General features: G+C 38.8%; 1 protein-coding gene across 1 annotated transcript in view; it reads right to left on the bottom strand.

The window, feature by feature from the left end:
* The window catches only part of LOC122801335 (integumentary mucin C.1-like), a 742,183-nt gene that overhangs the window by 573,662 nt on the left and 151,160 nt on the right, over positions 1 to 17,361 (bottom strand). The window contains exon 2 of the mRNA XM_044070874.1: positions 7,641 to 7,784. Coding sequence (XP_043926809.1) covers positions 7,641 to 7,784 — 144 coding nt within the window. The remainder of the gene's footprint in view (positions 1 to 7,640; positions 7,785 to 17,361) is intronic.

The following is a 17,361-nucleotide window of genomic DNA, read 5'->3' as shown; positions in this document are numbered from 1 at the left end:
AAGTTATTGATAATTTCCATGATAATTCTTTCCATGGCTTTGCATATGAGACTAGTGAGACTTATGGATTTGTAGTTTCCATGGTCTGTATTTGGCCCAGCTTTGTGCAGAAGGATGGCAGTTGCTGTTCTCCATACATGAGGCACAAAGCCTGCTTGGAGGCTACAGTTACATAGCAATCCCAGAGGCTCTGATAGGTCATATTTCTTAGTATTTATAAGGCATCCTGGGATATTGTCTGGGTCCATTGATGCAGTGTTCTTGGCCTAAGACAGAGCATTAAGGACCTATGGTCTAATGATAGAGGGGGAGTTATATTTAACTGTATTTTCTGCAAGGAAGTGGTACTGGATTTTGTCTGTGGTGATTTGAATGTGGAGAAGCTCAAGTGAATTGTACTATTTCACCAACCTTGAGGTATATATACTTTTGATGTAAGTCAGGAGACCTCAGCCTTTAGTCCCCGTCTGTGTAGTAGCTGGTCTAAATGTAATGGAAGACATTATAAACTTGCACTGTCTGTGTGCTGTCCATGGCTTTAAAACCATGTCTCAGTGACACAGACATTAGCATTCTCTAATGTGATGAGAACTTTTACGGAGCTGAATTTTTTATTTAGACTCCTAGTATTGAGCAGTAATACCTTTAGATTGTCTGGGTTTTGATTTGCTATGTTGGAAGTATTTTCAGTTTGGAATCGTCTAAAAATGGCATTATGGGGGAGGACAGTGTTTTAGCTAATATTCAAAAGCCTTGCGGGGAGAGGTGCAGACAATCCCTTTCCAAAGTATCATGGTCTGTTGACCATCTCCTTCCATGCTGACAAATACTGCACCCCCTTAGAATGACACCAGAAATGAAGCCAATTATTATTGTAAGTCATATTTTGTTCATTTTGGGGCATCATCCTTGGAGATGGCAAAATTCTGCTTAATGCTAGGCTCATACCAGCCTGGGATACATTTTCAGACAGCTCCATGATGTCTCTCTTCATATAGTCTAGGGAGGTACATCTCAGGTCATTTACACTCACATGGACTATGACTGAGTCATACTGTTACTGCTGGTCCAAATGACCTGAGTGGATGCTTAATGTGGTGGATCCTGACCCCTGATAAGCAACTAACCATGACATTCTCCTTACTCAGGCTGGTGACAGGGACATCTGTGTGTCTCTCAACTGAGTCTCCAATGACCAGAATGTTGGATTGTTAAGGGATAGGAAATAGAGGTTCCATGAGCTGTGGCTGTATGTGTTGATGAGGGTGTTGTTTTAGTTACATGCAGTTGAGGTTGCTGAGGGTATTTGTCATGTGTAATTTATCTAGGAGGCCTTCAGAATTTAGGAAGGTTATATTTAAATGCCTCAGAATATGTGGGTCTATGTGTCTGCTTTGAAATATGTGTGATGGATGCAGCATGTGTAGTACTGACAACCTTACTTAAATTAGGAGTGCTTTTATGTGAAAAATTTGCCTCCATTAACATAGTGTAAATACGTCTCTCACATACCATATCAGTTTGTTTGAGAATTAACTGGTTGTCAGTAAACATGAAGCAGTTTCTACATTTCTTTAAGATGTCAATATCCACAAAGATGAAAAAGGAGATAGTGGGAAAGTTCATATCCATGGCAACAGACCTTTTTATTGATTAGACAGCTGGAGTGAGAATATAAAGTAATGTCAGGAGTATCTGCTTTGTAACTCTGGGGGTAGTGGTTGTTACTGCACACTAGTTGTCCTGTATGCAACTAGGTATTGGTGACATTTCAATGTTACTTATACAGAAAAAAATCACTGCAAACTAGTTGTCCTGTTTACAATTAGGTACTGGTGAAATTCTTGCGGTACTTTTGCAGTAAAAATGTCAATTCAAGGTTTCTGTATATATATATATATATATATATATATATATATATATATATATATATATATACAGGGCACTGCCATACACTTTAGGGGAAACTACTAAGGAGACCCCAATGATTTGTGGATGAAGTGTTTAGGCAGATATTCCGAGGGTGGAAGAAAATCAAGCTGTACTTACTAAAGAGACAGAATTAGCTTGTCAAGAATCCTAGAAAGAATGGCTACTGCCTGGCTACTACTAGTGCTGGTCTCACCACGACTTCATGTTGCTGGGATATAATGCAGCTTTGCTTCTTCTCTCACCAGAAGCAAAACAGTAGCACCAATCCAAAGATGAGAAGCAGGCCACAGGCTGTTTTGCGATCCACAGACTTGCCCCAGATGATTCAAGGGTTTGTAGGCTTGCTGTAACCTTTTTTCTGGTAGATACCTTGAATAGCAACCAGCCAATCAGGAAGGTCAAACACAGACACTTACTGCCAAACCAGAAACAGTCAGGAATCAATGCAGTTTGCTCCTTGTCTCACCAAGAGCAAAATATAAGCCTATATTTCCAAACTGGCACCTGTGAAGGAATGTTTAGGCTTTCCAGTCATCAGCAGTCTCCAGAATTAATGTCCCTATGCCCCCTCTCTCACCAGCAGCAAAACAGAAGCAATAATCCCAAGATGACTACAAAGATGCAGAACTCCAATAGTCGGTTGTCTTGGAGTAGATGTTGCAGATTTTAAAAGTAAGACGGAAAAATGAACTAACATCCTCAGAGCTGCAGTGTGCACTAAGCAGTTAGATATACAAGATGGGATAACTTAAACTTTGGCTATGTAAGTTTCTCAGTACCCACCAGCATCCTAGCAAATCTGTTCATCCTGTCAATGGTTACACAAAGAAGATCATAGAATCCTTTGGAATAGCTCCCTCTGTAACTCACTGTATTTATACCTGAAACCATGAATCTGCACATTTCTACTGTTTCTGTAACCAGCTTGGCATTCTGAGAAAATGTAGAAATTGTTTTATGTTTTCTGACAACCACATTTTTCTCAAAAAATCTGATACTCTTTTTAGGCATTAGATTCTCAGAAGTCATGGCCAATATCAATGGCCTCTGGCTGACCAAGTTTTCATACAACTCCAAGTTAGCCATAGCCACAAATTCCCCCAAACACACAAACATCTCCCAAGAAGTTGTGGCACAGACTAATAACCATTGCTTGAGTCATGGACTAAAACTCAATGCCAAAAATGTGTAATGGAATACTTCAGAAAGACAACCACCCCTTAAAATTACTGCATTGATAATACAGCCCTAAGACCATATCTTCACCTGTAGACAGTGCTTGGCCTAGATGACCATCATGTGTCTACTGTAGAAAGGAGATCATTCTATGTTCTGTAACATATAAGCAGGGGTATAGCATCTAGGTCCACAAATGTCATTGCTGTGTTGTACTCAGCTCTCATTAGACCAGTCATTGAGTACTATGCTCCCATTGATATGTATCTGACCAGGAATATGCAACCAGTGTAGTGTCCACAGAGGTGCCTCACAAAAAGAATATATGGTATAGACAACACATGCTACACTGCCTGCCTCAAAGCCTAATCTTTGTAGTCAGTCTCCTATAGATTGCTGATTGGCAACCTATTCTTAGCCTTCAAAGCATCCTCTGATCCAGCTCTTATGGATTTGTTGCACATCTACAAAACAAATGGAATTGGAAACATCCAATCTAGGGACCTAAATTTTATTTGCAACATAAATAAGACATGCTGAAGGGACAAGTGTATATGGCAGACACTACCCCTTCTATGGAGCAGAGTTGCTCCCTGTACTTGTTCAAGCACAATTTGATTAAGTTGGTGGGGAATTGCTACCTATATCACTATTAGAAAGAGGAAGCTTGTGAATGCTCAATCACCCATACTTAAGCTGTACCCCAGATAAAATGAGTGGCATCAAAAGCAGTCAAATATATTTGAGAAGCATGTCAAGGCATAAAAATGCTCTTTAGGGCCTTTACCCTAGTAATTACCTGTGAACCAACCATGATATCATTTTGAGAGTAAACTAAAAAAAAAAAAAATAAATACACTACAATCTTTATTTATTTTATTTTTTTTGCAAAATTATTTGCATATTTATCATGTGGAATGCAATACAAAATTAAATTAATTTCAAAACAAAGGCACTTGCAGATAAGACCAGTACACATGAATCTCAGAAGTGTCTTAAAAGCATTCAGGACATTCATACATGTCTAGTGTTTTGCTGCCAAATATGCAAACAAGAAAAAAAATGACAATGAAATCATTCCCCCTGGCTTTAACATTCTCAGAATGAAATAGAAGCATAAAAAGGCAGGATGGGTAAGTATAATTTACAAAAACAACTTAAAGCTCTCCTCACTTCAACTAAATGTCCCCAAATTCTCTAACACTGAACTGCTGCTAGCCTACCTCAAAATGAACCACAGAAAAGCATACATATCTATGTATTCCACCGGATAATAATATTATTGCATCTGAAAATATCCTCCGCTAAATATCTGATAATGTCAATCAAAAAACAACCATTTAGGGGATCTTAACATTGTCTGGCAATTGCTTAATAAGGACATTGCCAATGGTTCAATAAACTTATACAAATTCACTGAGATTATAAACTCCACCACCAGGCTCAAAAATGCTAGCTAGGAATCCATCTTAGAATGGACTCAAACTATCTAATGAAGTAAAATCCTACAGTTGCTTGTCACACACAGTTACTGCCCACCTTCCAACCTTTACCATAAGTGAGCCATTTAGCCAACCTAAACAAGTAATCGATAATCAAATGTGTAACCTAACCAAATTTTACACAGAGCAATTCTTGTCAACTTTGTCCTACAATAATTAGAATGTATTAAGAATTTTGCTCCTAAATGAATCAGTCTCTCACTTCAATGACATTTTTCTGAAAATCCTAAATAATTTAACCTCTGTAAGATCAAAAGTGGTACAGTCTAACACAATTCCATTGTTGTCAAAGGACATCAATCAGCTCTTGTTGCAAAAGGACAAAACCAGGAAAGAGTAGTACAAGTTTAAAACTAAAAAAAAAACTTTCAAAGATTCAGACATTTCATAAATCTTTCCAAGGAACATTTCAAAATAGACAATAAAATTCTTACATCGGCCTCAAACAGCAGTACTAAAGTAATCTCAAACTCTTCTAGACAGGCGTAAAAGAGTATTGCATCCAAGCCAAACTATTTCACCCTCCTCTTCCACCAGTAATTACAAAGACTCCATCACACTCAATTCAACTCCCACTTTTTCCAGTCTAACATATTCATGATCTATGAGCATTCCACTTATGCTATAAACCACCATGCTTGAAAATTCATTATCAGGCATTTACTCCTTGCTATATTCCTACCTCTGCTATAAGAAAGTTACTAAGCAAACGTAAAACAATATCTCATGCTGCTGACAATCTTTCTACCATTTTTCTAAAAATCACTGCAGCTGTATGTCTTCCTATTTCCATTCTGATCAACCAGTCAATGACTAAAAAAATCCCTATAATCCAACTTTAGAAAGAGGATACTGAATTGAGTTTACTAACTGTAGAACTATTGCAATCCTACAACTTCTTTCAAATATACTAGAAAAAGGCATTCATCCACAGCTCATTCAGTTTTTACTAATGACAATCCTGTCTCTAAAACCCAACATGGTTTCATATCCACCAGTACTACAACAGTTCTCCTTAATTTCACTTATACAGATTCATAGCTAAATACCAGACTATCTGCCCTTGTAAACCATTTTAAGCCTAGCCAATTTCTCCTTCAAATATGAGAATCACATGCTGTATCTTGTGTCTGTGAGGTAAAAATGTTAACCATTATGCCAAATCCAACCTCTTAATGCAAATGAAGGTAACTCCTCACCTTCCTTTGACATATCTAAAGCATTCAATATCATGTCTCACCAAAAATATCAGACTGAACTTGCCTCCATCAGCTTCAATCTTTCCTCTTTTCCTGGTTTCCAGTCATCAACAGACAGTTAAATGGTAACAAGACCTCTCACCATTCTAAACAGTTACTATTGGAATTCCCCAAGGCTCTATACTTGGCCACTCTATTAGATTTTTTTTTTTTTGCAAATCATCTTTACACCATTACCAAATTTCTCACGTGCATACAATATGTGTATTATTCAACCCTTATCAGTTCTTTCCCTTCATTCCTTCACTGCCATTGCATCCTGCATTAAAAATTCTCAATTACACCTCAACCCCAGCAGAGCCAAATGTATGGTCTTCACCCTAAACAATTCACTAACCAGAAACATACATTTCACATCACCTTATGGAACAACTCAGTAATTGAAATAGTAAGCCAAAACAAACTATGTTTCTCCACCAATATAACAACCCATTGCTATAACTTATCAATAACATGGCTCCTTCTACAGGGCCAATTAGTATTTAACAAACACTGCAAGGATGACAACATAAGCCTTCCTTCTTTGCAATCATCTGTTACGGCCTAGAATCTGGTAAGGGGGACTAATTACTGTCCTACCAATTGGAATGCGCTATTCTTCCAGCTGGTGGAGATATAGAGCCAAACTGTTAACACCAATGGTGATAGACAGTTGCTGTCAGAATAATTAGATTGACAAGATGCAGTACCTGCTGCAGGGCTACGCATAGAAACAATGGCTGCTTGTATACTGGGCTAGGCAAATGTTGTTTATAACTCTCAGGCTATATGAGAGAGTATGTATGTGATCTTATACATTGTACACCGTCTGGTCTAGCTAGAGACATAAAATCCCTTCTAGGATTGGAAAAATATATGCAGTTGCTTGTTTTTACCATCAGGATGGGATACTATGTGAGCAGATGTCTTGAATCATTACAGGGGCCAAGGGGCACAACTTATTGTGGTTTATGGGTCTATGGTTATTCACTGAAAGAGACAAGCATCGAATGGCATTACATCATAAATGCCATTCACCAAAACCTCCTCATGTGGGGGACTGCTGCCCCCGCACACCCAGCTAATTATATATGCCCTCGAGATTGCACTACAGTGGAGAAAGGGCAAATTTTGTTATCACGACCATAATGGGATCTTAGTCAGAGTGGCTTGATAAACAGCATGTTCAATGATATATTTCTTTTTTTGTTTCTTTATTTTATTTTACAATTGGTAACGGGAAAAGTGTGACTGGACACAAGTCCTTTTTCAGCAGAGGCCCGGGGAGAAAAGCTCCAGTTAAAGAACAGGTTAATAATTTATATATATATATATATATATATATATATATATATATATATATATATATACATGCCATTTGATGCTTCGGTCTTCGATGGATAGACATGTATCCATGGTTTACAGCTCTGACATTGACATGTACACTCCTCTAAATGTACTAGCTTTCTATTATTGCATGAAATGCCACGTATATGCGCACACACACACACACACACACACACACACACACACACACACACACACACACACACACATAGCCTGAATGTAATAGTGACAGATGTGTGCAGAATTCAGGACAGGACAAAATAGATGAATTTAGATTCCAACTATTGGGACTTGCGTCTTGCCAAAATCAGGAAGAATGTGCTTGAACCAAGACTGGAGGATCATGAATCGCAACCCAATTTGTTAAATTTCAATTTGAAAAATGAAGATTTTTTTTTAATTATTTTTATCTGAAACTGAAAATACAATGCTAAAGATTACTTACTTGTTGGTGTGCATGTATCTTTATAATCATCACAGCAGTCACCGAAAGTTAGACACCTAGTGTCACAGTGACAGTTTCCTGTAGGACTTCTACATGATTTTAGGCAGCAAGTTTTAACACCATCATTGTTACATCTTCCAAAAGCTGCAAAGCAAATTAAAGAAAATGCACCATTAGTTGAATTATGCATACATATGACACACCAAACACATATACACAATTACAAATTTCAGAGATTGCAATTGTATACAGGAATTTTAGAGACAGAGTACAAACTACTTCAGGTTCATGTTCTGTTTTGAAAACACTGTGAATAGATAACTATGGATTACACACTGATTAAATATAGTCTGTAATAAAAAAATGAAAAGCTAGTTTCTCAATAGTCTTTTCAACTATGGCAATGACATTTTACTTACATTTAAGTTGCATTCCTGTATGTCTGTCAAATTTATTATTAACCAGATGTACTGGTTAAGTGTACTGCCTTTCATGAAATGCCACACACACACACACACACACACACACACACACACACACACACACACACACACACACACACACACACACACACACAGAAACACACACACACGTGAATGGTATTTATTTATAGGATCATAGGATCATAAGAAGTTACTAGGCTATTGGCCCTAGGGCCCTTACAAGCCTAGCCAAGTTCTACTCTTATTTCCACAATCAGCACCTATTTCCCCTGTCAAAGACGTGGAACCCCCAGGATGACTTTATGGTTGCCCTTCCAATCATCCAGATTGCATTTGAAGAGGGCCAGTAAGGTGTTCTGTTTGACATAAAGTGGGAGTCTGTTGCAAAGGTATGGTAACCTCTCGGAGGCAAATCTGTCCCTCCAGCAGGTTCTATTAATGTCACATACCAGATTAAGGTCTTTAGAGCAAGTAACCCATGTACCATTTGAGTTATGGATATGCAGCATTTCCAACAAGGCAGAGTCAGAGATTGCCTTGTATGCAAGGCAGAGATTGCCTCTGGGTAGTCTGTATGAAAGAGAATAAAGTGACAGTGATTCAGATGATGCACATAAGATGGATGCTGAAGACCTTGAATTTTCCTTGTGAGGAACCTTTCTGGTCTCTCCAATTGTTGCAGGTGCCTGGAAGGTAAAAACCAAAAGGGACGTTGTACTCAAGTATTGGCCTGATGAGGGAAGTGTACAGTTAGGTTATAACTTATTTTTTATAGAGGCAATGTTCTTACTTATGAGATGAGCATGTGAATGCCCTTCTAACCACTATGAAGACATGGTGGTCAAAGGTAAGGTTGCTGTCAACCTATGTACCCAGGTCTCTCACCACTGAGTGCATACCTCAGGTGTTGTTATTGATGTGACAGTTAGCAGGAACATCTTTCTTACCGAAAGAGATGATAATACATTTTTTGCATTGAGTTTAATGCCATGACTTTAACACCAATCATTTGTTTGTGTAAGACCCTCTTTTAGGATGTTGACATAATTTGGAGCTTCTATGACCACTCCCAGTTTGCAGTCATTAGCAAACTTTGTCAGCCACGGACCTTTAGCTTTTGCTTGTACTTTGGAGAAATAGATTCCAAACAGTAGTGGTCACAGGACTGATCCCTGTGGAACACCACTGGTTATAGGTCTGCTGTTGGAGGTGGATTCCCTATCTTGACCATATGTGTTCTATCAGTTTGCCAGTTAGTGACCCATCTAACAATATAAGGGTTGATACATAGCTGGGTTGAGTTTGTCATTGATGCCTGAGTAGGGGATGCTGTCAAACACCTTTGGATAAGTCTAAGTTGGCCATATGCAGAGATTTCTCTTCATCCAGGGCCTTGGTGACTGCCTCTAAGAAGTTCACCAGGTTTAACAGGCATGATCTCCCTTTGACAAATCTAAAGTGAGTAGGGTCAAGTGACTGGAAATTAGCTATATCTTTGTTGATAAGGTCCATGATGATTCACTCCATGGCCTTGCAGATAAGGCTAATCAGGCTTATAGGTCTATAGTTCCCACAGTCAGTAGAAACACCACCTTTGTGCAAGGGAATAACAATGGCCATTTTCCATTAAGCTGGGAAGAAGCCAGTGCTTAGACTATGATTGAAAAGAGTACCCAATGGTGTTGCTGATTCTTGTTGGAGCCCATGTAGGACACAGCCTGGGATGTTATCAGGTCCCATAGATGCTCTGTTTTTGGCCTTAGAGAGGGAGTTTATGACCTGCTCTTTAGAGATACAAGGCAGGGGACAGGTGGTAGGGATGTCATGGGGTACATGTGGCATGGACAGGGGAGTGAAGTTTTCACAAAATCTATCAGCCAGCATGTTAACTATGCCCACAGGCTCAATATATGTGGTATCATTAACTACCAGTTCATCACAAATCTGGGCTTTTCCATTTAGGTCACAGATGTAACTAAAGAATGCCTTATGGTAGTCCTTAGTTGAGGAAGTAAATTTCGATTCATAGTTTGCTTTGGAGGACTTCACAAGAAGTCTTATTCACTTGTTTAAACTGAGGATGGAGCATTTCCAGTTTAGGGCTCACTCCCTCTTAATCTTAGATAGCAATCTTTTCCTCTTATTGTAAAGCCTGTTAATAGCAGTTGTCCACCAGCAGGTTTGCTCTTCCTTGAGGAGCTTATTTTGGTCCTACCAGGTGCAGCCAGCTGAATGCAGTTGTACAGGTGTTTGTATAAAGCACTGATGTAGAACTCAGCATTAATCTGCTTTGGAGAAGTTTTTTAGTTTAGTTGTTACTGGCGGGGGTGGGGTGTCAGGTGTGATAGTTACTTCCACTAAGACTGATTTCTGGTCAGATCTCACCAGGGGAAACCTCACAGTGAGAGTGCTATAGTGGTCTCCTATATTGGTAAGCACCAGATCCAGGATTTTGGCACCCCTTATGGGGGTGTCAACCAGCTGGTCCAGGGAGTTGGAGTTAACAAAGTCGAGGAATCTTTGGGCAACAGTGTTTGAGCATGAGTAATTTACCCAGTCAATGGATGGGTAGTTAAAGTCACCCAAAACCATGATGTTCAGGTGTATATTAATAGAGTCAAGTAGATCCAAATAGGCAGAGTGGCTGTCCTGATTTATGGAGGGGATCCTGTAGCTGGCAATGACTTGAATAGGTGTCGTACCAAGCAGTTAATTGCACCTGAAGTATCTCCAGGGGATCATACTGTTTAACCAATCTGGAGGCATGTTTATCTTTACACCGCCTCCTTTAGCTTTCACACTTTCAGTTTGTGGTCTGAACCTGTGGAAGAAGTTCTCTCTACAGCCTTAAACCAGGTCTCTGTGACTGCACATATGTCTGAGTCTTCCAAGGTGAGGACTCCTTCCAGTGAGTGCAGTTTTGTATTCAGATGCCTAGTATTTAGCAGTATAACCTTGAGGTTGTTTTTAGATGGAGTTTTTACATCGGAAATTTTGTCCTTGAAATACTGCCTTAGAAAGGCACTTTGGATGAGGCAAGAGCCTTAGCCAGTGGACGAAATCCCAGGGGTGACAGATGAAGACCATCTCTGACAAAGCATTGAGGTCTTTTGATCATGTCATCCCAGGCTGACAGATACTGGATCCGATCCCCTTAGAATGACATCAGAAACTAAGGCAATTATTGAAGTGTATAATGTTCTGTTTTTTTATTAAGGCATCATCCTAGGTGAAGATAAAATACTGATTAAGGTTAGGGACATACCTGCCTAAGACACCTATTCCAAGAGCTCAGTTATGTCTGTCTTCAAATAGTCCAGAGAGGTACGTCTCAAGTAGTTCACACCAACATGGACTATGATGGAGTCATAACAGTTCCTGTTGTTGAGAGACTTGAGTGCATGTGTGATATGGAGTATCCTGTCACCTGACAGCTGACTGTGATCTTTTCCTTATCCAGCCTGGTGAGAGGGACATCTGTTTGTTTCATGATGGAATCACCTATGACTAATATGTTTGATTTTCTGTTTTTTCTTAAGGGCTTGACAGGTGAGACACTGGTGCATGAGCTATTGTGTATTGTGTTCTGCAGAGGAAGTATTATGGGTAGGGTGCTTGTGTTTGTGTTGGTATGTCTCTGGTGTTTAGGTATGTTTCTGGTGAGTACCTCCACATATGTATGTATGTGTGATGTGGGTTTGGGTGGAGTAAGAGGTAAGGTGAGCATGCTGACAACTTGCTCATTGTCATATGTACTGACTGGTGTGTGAGAGAGCTTGGATCCAAGGTTCTTAATATATATGTATCTCTCATATGTTGAGTTACTGTGAACTAGCAGTAGAAGGCTGTCGGTGAACATAAAGCAGTTGCTACACTGCATCAGGATGCCCAAGTTGACCAAGCTGGATGGAGAAACTGTAGGAAATTGTCCATCCTTAGTGCTAGGCAAATTTGTATTGTCAGGAAAAGCGGTCACACTTAGGAATGGCTAGTGGGTGAGATGTGTGTTCATACCTCTGAGGCTAGTCTTAGTGTTCCACTTGACAGTAAAGCAGGGCCACAAAAAATCTCTGGAGAACAACAAGCAAAGTGCTATGGGAAAATTTAACAAGCAAAACCTTTGCGTCTATAACCACCAACGGTAACCACCACTATGCGGCAGTGCAAGATGGTGCACTACACACAAACAAGTGCAAACGCAGGGCTTAAATAAAACAATAAATAACCCTTTTAACTCAAACTAGCCAATAAGGATGCCCTCTCTAGGCTATAGTCCAATCACCCTCAATTAGATGGGACTCAGACAGCACTCTCCTTCCACAAGGGTGCAGAAGAGCCTCCACCAACAAAGATGGCTTGAATTTGATGCTCAGAAGTTACAAAACAGACCCAGAAATAGCAAACCTGGAACTGGGCTGTCCTACAGCTGACCGGTACAGTATACTGTAAAATGTGGCAAAAAACAATTCAGACAGTAGAATGCAAATACAATTTAAAACTGCAACATAAGAACAACAACAGGCACTTATAGTTAGTTGGAAGCAATGGATGCCTCAGATCTTTCAGTATCTCAGTGAAGACTTCATTTTAGTGCTCAAGTGATACCAAACAGTCTAGGTTCAGGAAGTCTGAACCTAGCCTATGCTATAAAATGCAGAAGTACTAGACATTCAAAGTGCATAAAATTACAGTCATAACAACAAAAAAAATTAAATAAAGCAGCAATTCACCAGTAATTCACAGTTTAGAAGGGTGTAGACCACAATCTCCCACCAAAACAGTCTAGACCACAAACCTTCCTAATGTAAAACAACTGGTTTTGAACCCCCAAGTGCTTAAGCCAGAACTAAGACACTTCAGAATTAAAGACATAATAGGCCTTCAACCAGCAATTTCCAGCTTAGAAGGGTGTAAGCTATCCTCTCCTGCCACAAGAGTTTAGACCATGAATCCTACTAATGTAAAGTAACTGGTTTGGAATCCAAATGCTTAATCCAGAATAAAGGCACTTAGAATAACAGGCACAATAAGCCTTCACTAGCATTCTCCAGCTTAGAAGAGTGTAGATCACACTCTTCTGCCACAGGAGTCTAGACCACAACTGTCCCTATGTAAAATAACTGGTTTTGACCCCAAGTACTTAAACCAGAACTAAGACAGTTTCAGAATGACAGGCACAATGAGCCTTCAACCAGCAATTCACAGCTTAGAATGGGTGTAGGCTATTGTCTCCTGCCACAAGAGTTTAGACCACAGAACTTTCTAATGTAAAATAGCTGGTTTGGAACCCAATTGCTTAGAAGTGGAACAAAGTCACTTAGAACAACAGGAAGAATAAGCATTCACCCAGCAATTTCCAGCTCAGAAGGGCAGAGGCTGCCCTCTCCTCCCACAAGAGTGTAGATGTCAAATGTTCTTATTCTAAAAGAAATGGCATGAAGCTCAAGTCCTTAAACCAAACCTGAAAGACATAGAGTAACAATTACAATTTAAGTAGGTTACTAACAATCAGTAATAAATTCAGCAGAATAAATGCAATTGAACACTTTAAGAACAAGCAGCAAAAGCAAAATAAAGTCATAAAGTAGGAAGAGACACAGATACAGTAAAAAGAGCTGAATAGAGTGCAAATTATTATCAGGCTACTAACCAGCAGTAATAAATGCAGCAGACTTTTAAGAACAAGTGGCAAAAGCAAAATAAAGTAATAAAGAAGGAAGAGATGCCAATACAGTAAAACCAGACAAATAAAGTGTATTTTTAGTTAAGTAGAAAGGGGGGAAACATAAGCTAATTCAAAGTTGTGTCCAATATCAAATGCATACTAGAGGTGGGCAACTCAAAACCAACCAAGTTTTAAGAATACAAATAAAGTTGGCTGGGTGGGTGGGAAAAATAAAATGGAGACAGAATCAGAACAGAAAAGGATTCCTGCGGTATCATGGAGTCTTGGAAATAAGTAACCCTGAGATATGTACATAAAACACAACTTTTGCAGAATACTGTTAAAACAACAACATAAGAGCAGTACAGTAACAGGCAGATGGAATTTCATTAAGAACTGCAGGGTGAAAAGCAGTGATAAATTCAACAAAATAAATAAATGCAGCACAGGATTGTTAAATATCACTGAAACAGTTAAAGCAAGTGCAAAAAAATAGTTATATCAGCTTTGTGTTCCCAGATGGTATTAGAAGCATTCCAGATCTTGTAGCCAGCCACAGGTGAACAGCCAGGCACAAAAGAGCAGAATCTGACAAAATGTAATTATTTTATACCAGCAAGATAAAAAACTTTTCTAAAATTAAACCCTTGGGCCAATTAGATAAAAACACAAGAAACTATTGATCAGTAGTTCCTACCTTAATAAAATGGAGGCAGAATCAGAACAGAAAAGTGTTCCTGCAGTATCAAGGATCCTTGGATTAAATGTATTATTCATTGTTAGGCAAACTTACTGAACCCATTAAAATTAAATAGATTATCTGTAGATAATGCAATTTAGTTTACTGCAGGGTATAGTGACCTTGAAATGTAGTATATTATACAGCGATAGCCAAAGAGCCCTCCAGCAGACACACACACACACACACACACACACACACACACACACACACACACACACACATGGGAGGTGTTGGAAGGACTTTCTAACAGTACAGAAAAAACTGTGGTTTATCTGTTTAGTTGGCTGGATTTGACCATACAGGTGTGAATGTGTTCTAGCTGCCACAAATTTCATTACTGTCCCTTTATTTTGTAAAATGAAGCATACTGCAATGGTAGCAGGTATGCTGATGAGAGGTTTTGCCAGCTATGCCTGGAGAAGTAAGGCAGTGGATGTATAAGATATGCCAGCATAGCTAGTCAGAGTTTTGCAAAGAATTATATGTAATTTTATATCAAACTGATTTGTACAGATGCTTGTGTTGAAAAATGTATTTGTAGAGTTGCTTGTGTTAAAAATGTACCAACAGTGTGTCCTGCTGGACAGAAAATAAATATACATGTATATCAGATTGTATTATTGTAACTGATTAAATGTATATATTCTAACAGAGGATACTGGAAGAGAAGAGGTTAAGCTCAGCCCCAGCTAACTTGTATAAAAATATCCTGAAATTAAATTACCCACTTTAAGCCATAAAGATTGCACCCAACAGTTCTGATTGCAGCCAGAGACAAAATGTCTGTGAAAACAAGGACTAGGAATCTTGCTGTATTATCCTTAGCAGTGAACTAATTGCTACCCTGGAAGGATGGAGACATTGAAATGGTTGTATGGCTTCCAGATGTTATAACACATTTTAGCAAAGCTCTGTCTGTGTGTATGGTAACACATATGTGCAAGATTCTGGTTCAGTTTCTAGTAAAGTGGGGTAGTCTGAGAACCAGAAGTAAGATGACCAGATGCATGTGATGTCATTCTGTAATCCAGCTTTAATGATGTCTCAAAACAGTCTATTTTTGAAACCTGACAAAGAAGGAAAACCACTCACCTACTTCATCTTGCCTTGCTTTAGTAAGTAACCATGGAATAGTAATTCTTTAGATGAGTTAGGAAAATATAGTGAGCTTAGTTAAATACTGTTTTTCTCTATCTGTGTGAATGTATTCATCTGTGTTATTTTAATATTTCCTGTGATTGAAACTCGGGTGTTTATTGTAAGTGGATATTTAATATTTTCATGTTCTTTTATTTATTATTAAATATATTTAAAACTTTCATAGTGGCTGATCTTTTATTGATTGTTTTAACCTCTGAGAGTACCTTTATTTATTTGTTGACACTGTGGCCACTACCGGACGCCTTACTGCACTGGTCAAACACTACCATTTGTATTAGTATTAATGTCACTCAGTATAATTGGGTACCCTTGTAAGAACCTTAGAGTAGCTGGCTTTGGAGTGTACTGGTGGCAGTCTGGGGAGAGGGGCATAGCTAGTAAATCTGTGCCAGTCTTTCCCAGGTGTGTGAAAACCAAACCTCAAAGAGTGTGTGTGTCAGCTACTTGTAACAGGGACACAGAGGACTGGTTTCACAGAGAAAGTGGTAGAGGACTTGGCTTGGGACACTCAGCTGAAAACTCAACTCTATAGCTGTGTCAGTGTGGAATCTTATTGGGGTCTGGACAGAGACAGACAGGGAAATTCAGATCACAAACTGATTGTGTTCCCTGTGTGCTCTTAAGAGAAAGTGTGCAGAGAGCCGCATCTGGAAATACTGTGTGCACCTATCTTTGTTCCAAGTGAACATCCCTCAACAATGTCAGTAGTGGGGATTCCGGCTCCTTGATTACTGGCCCAGATTAGGGATGTCACAGAAGGTATAAGCCTGAAATTATCTACATTGCATCTTTCTTGCACACACATATGACATATGGACATTGGATTGTAAGGTCTGCCTTCTGCAACTAAATCTAAACAATTATGGTCATCGTGATTGCAGCATTTGAAAATAGCTTACATATCTCTGATAAAATTTCTATAAATTTATATCTCTGATAAAATTTCTATAAATTCACTCAAAAAATGAGGAATACAAAATGTTTCATTACATATTTAAAGGAAGTACTGAGTCTCCTTGTAAGGTCAACCATGGATCTTAAAATTAGTGCTTAAATTAAAGAAGGGTTAACACATGTACACGACTGAGAAAAATAGCTGCCAGTACATGTAATGTCATGATGCACACTTTGGGCAAAGAGTAATTGACTTCCTTAGAAATTACAGAAATGGTGCATCAAGTGTAAAACTAAATATTCTTTTTTTTCTCATTTCAGTCCTACATTCAAAATTCTATGACAACTACAAAAGAGAAATAAATCCTGTTGTCAACATTCCATGCTGTAGTGATAAAATTCATAGCCGAATAATATGTTGAAAATATTTTTGAATTGTTCTTCTCACTAATATATGACTTTCTGTTAAGACAGTAAAACCACTTGTTGGAATGCTTCACAGCAGTATGTTTAAACAAAATGAATACACTGAAAGGTGGCACTTTGAATGCATACTCTGTTAAATATGTGTTGCAGTTATTTTCATATCTTATATAATTTCATGGAATATGTAGGGGCTCTAAGAACTGAAATCATTTCCCTAATGTATCACAATGATAACAAGCCCATCTACACAATGAAAAACATTCCCCTGGATTTACTAATCTTCAGTGCAGGACTAGTCTAGTCCTGCATGGAAGCGGACGCTTAGGAGCAGGATGGCAGGGCACCATGCATATTAATGAAGGCACATTGCATGAACTCCTAGGCATGCAT

This window comes from Protopterus annectens, chromosome 4.part1, assembly GCF_019279795.1.
Source record: "Protopterus annectens isolate FY-2018-M chromosome 4.part1, PAN1.0, whole genome shotgun sequence".
Classification (NCBI taxonomy): domain Eukaryota; kingdom Metazoa; phylum Chordata; order Ceratodontiformes; family Protopteridae; genus Protopterus; species Protopterus annectens.
The sequence above is the reverse complement of the archived record's forward strand: the minus strand, read 5'-3'. Positions and strand labels throughout refer to the sequence as shown.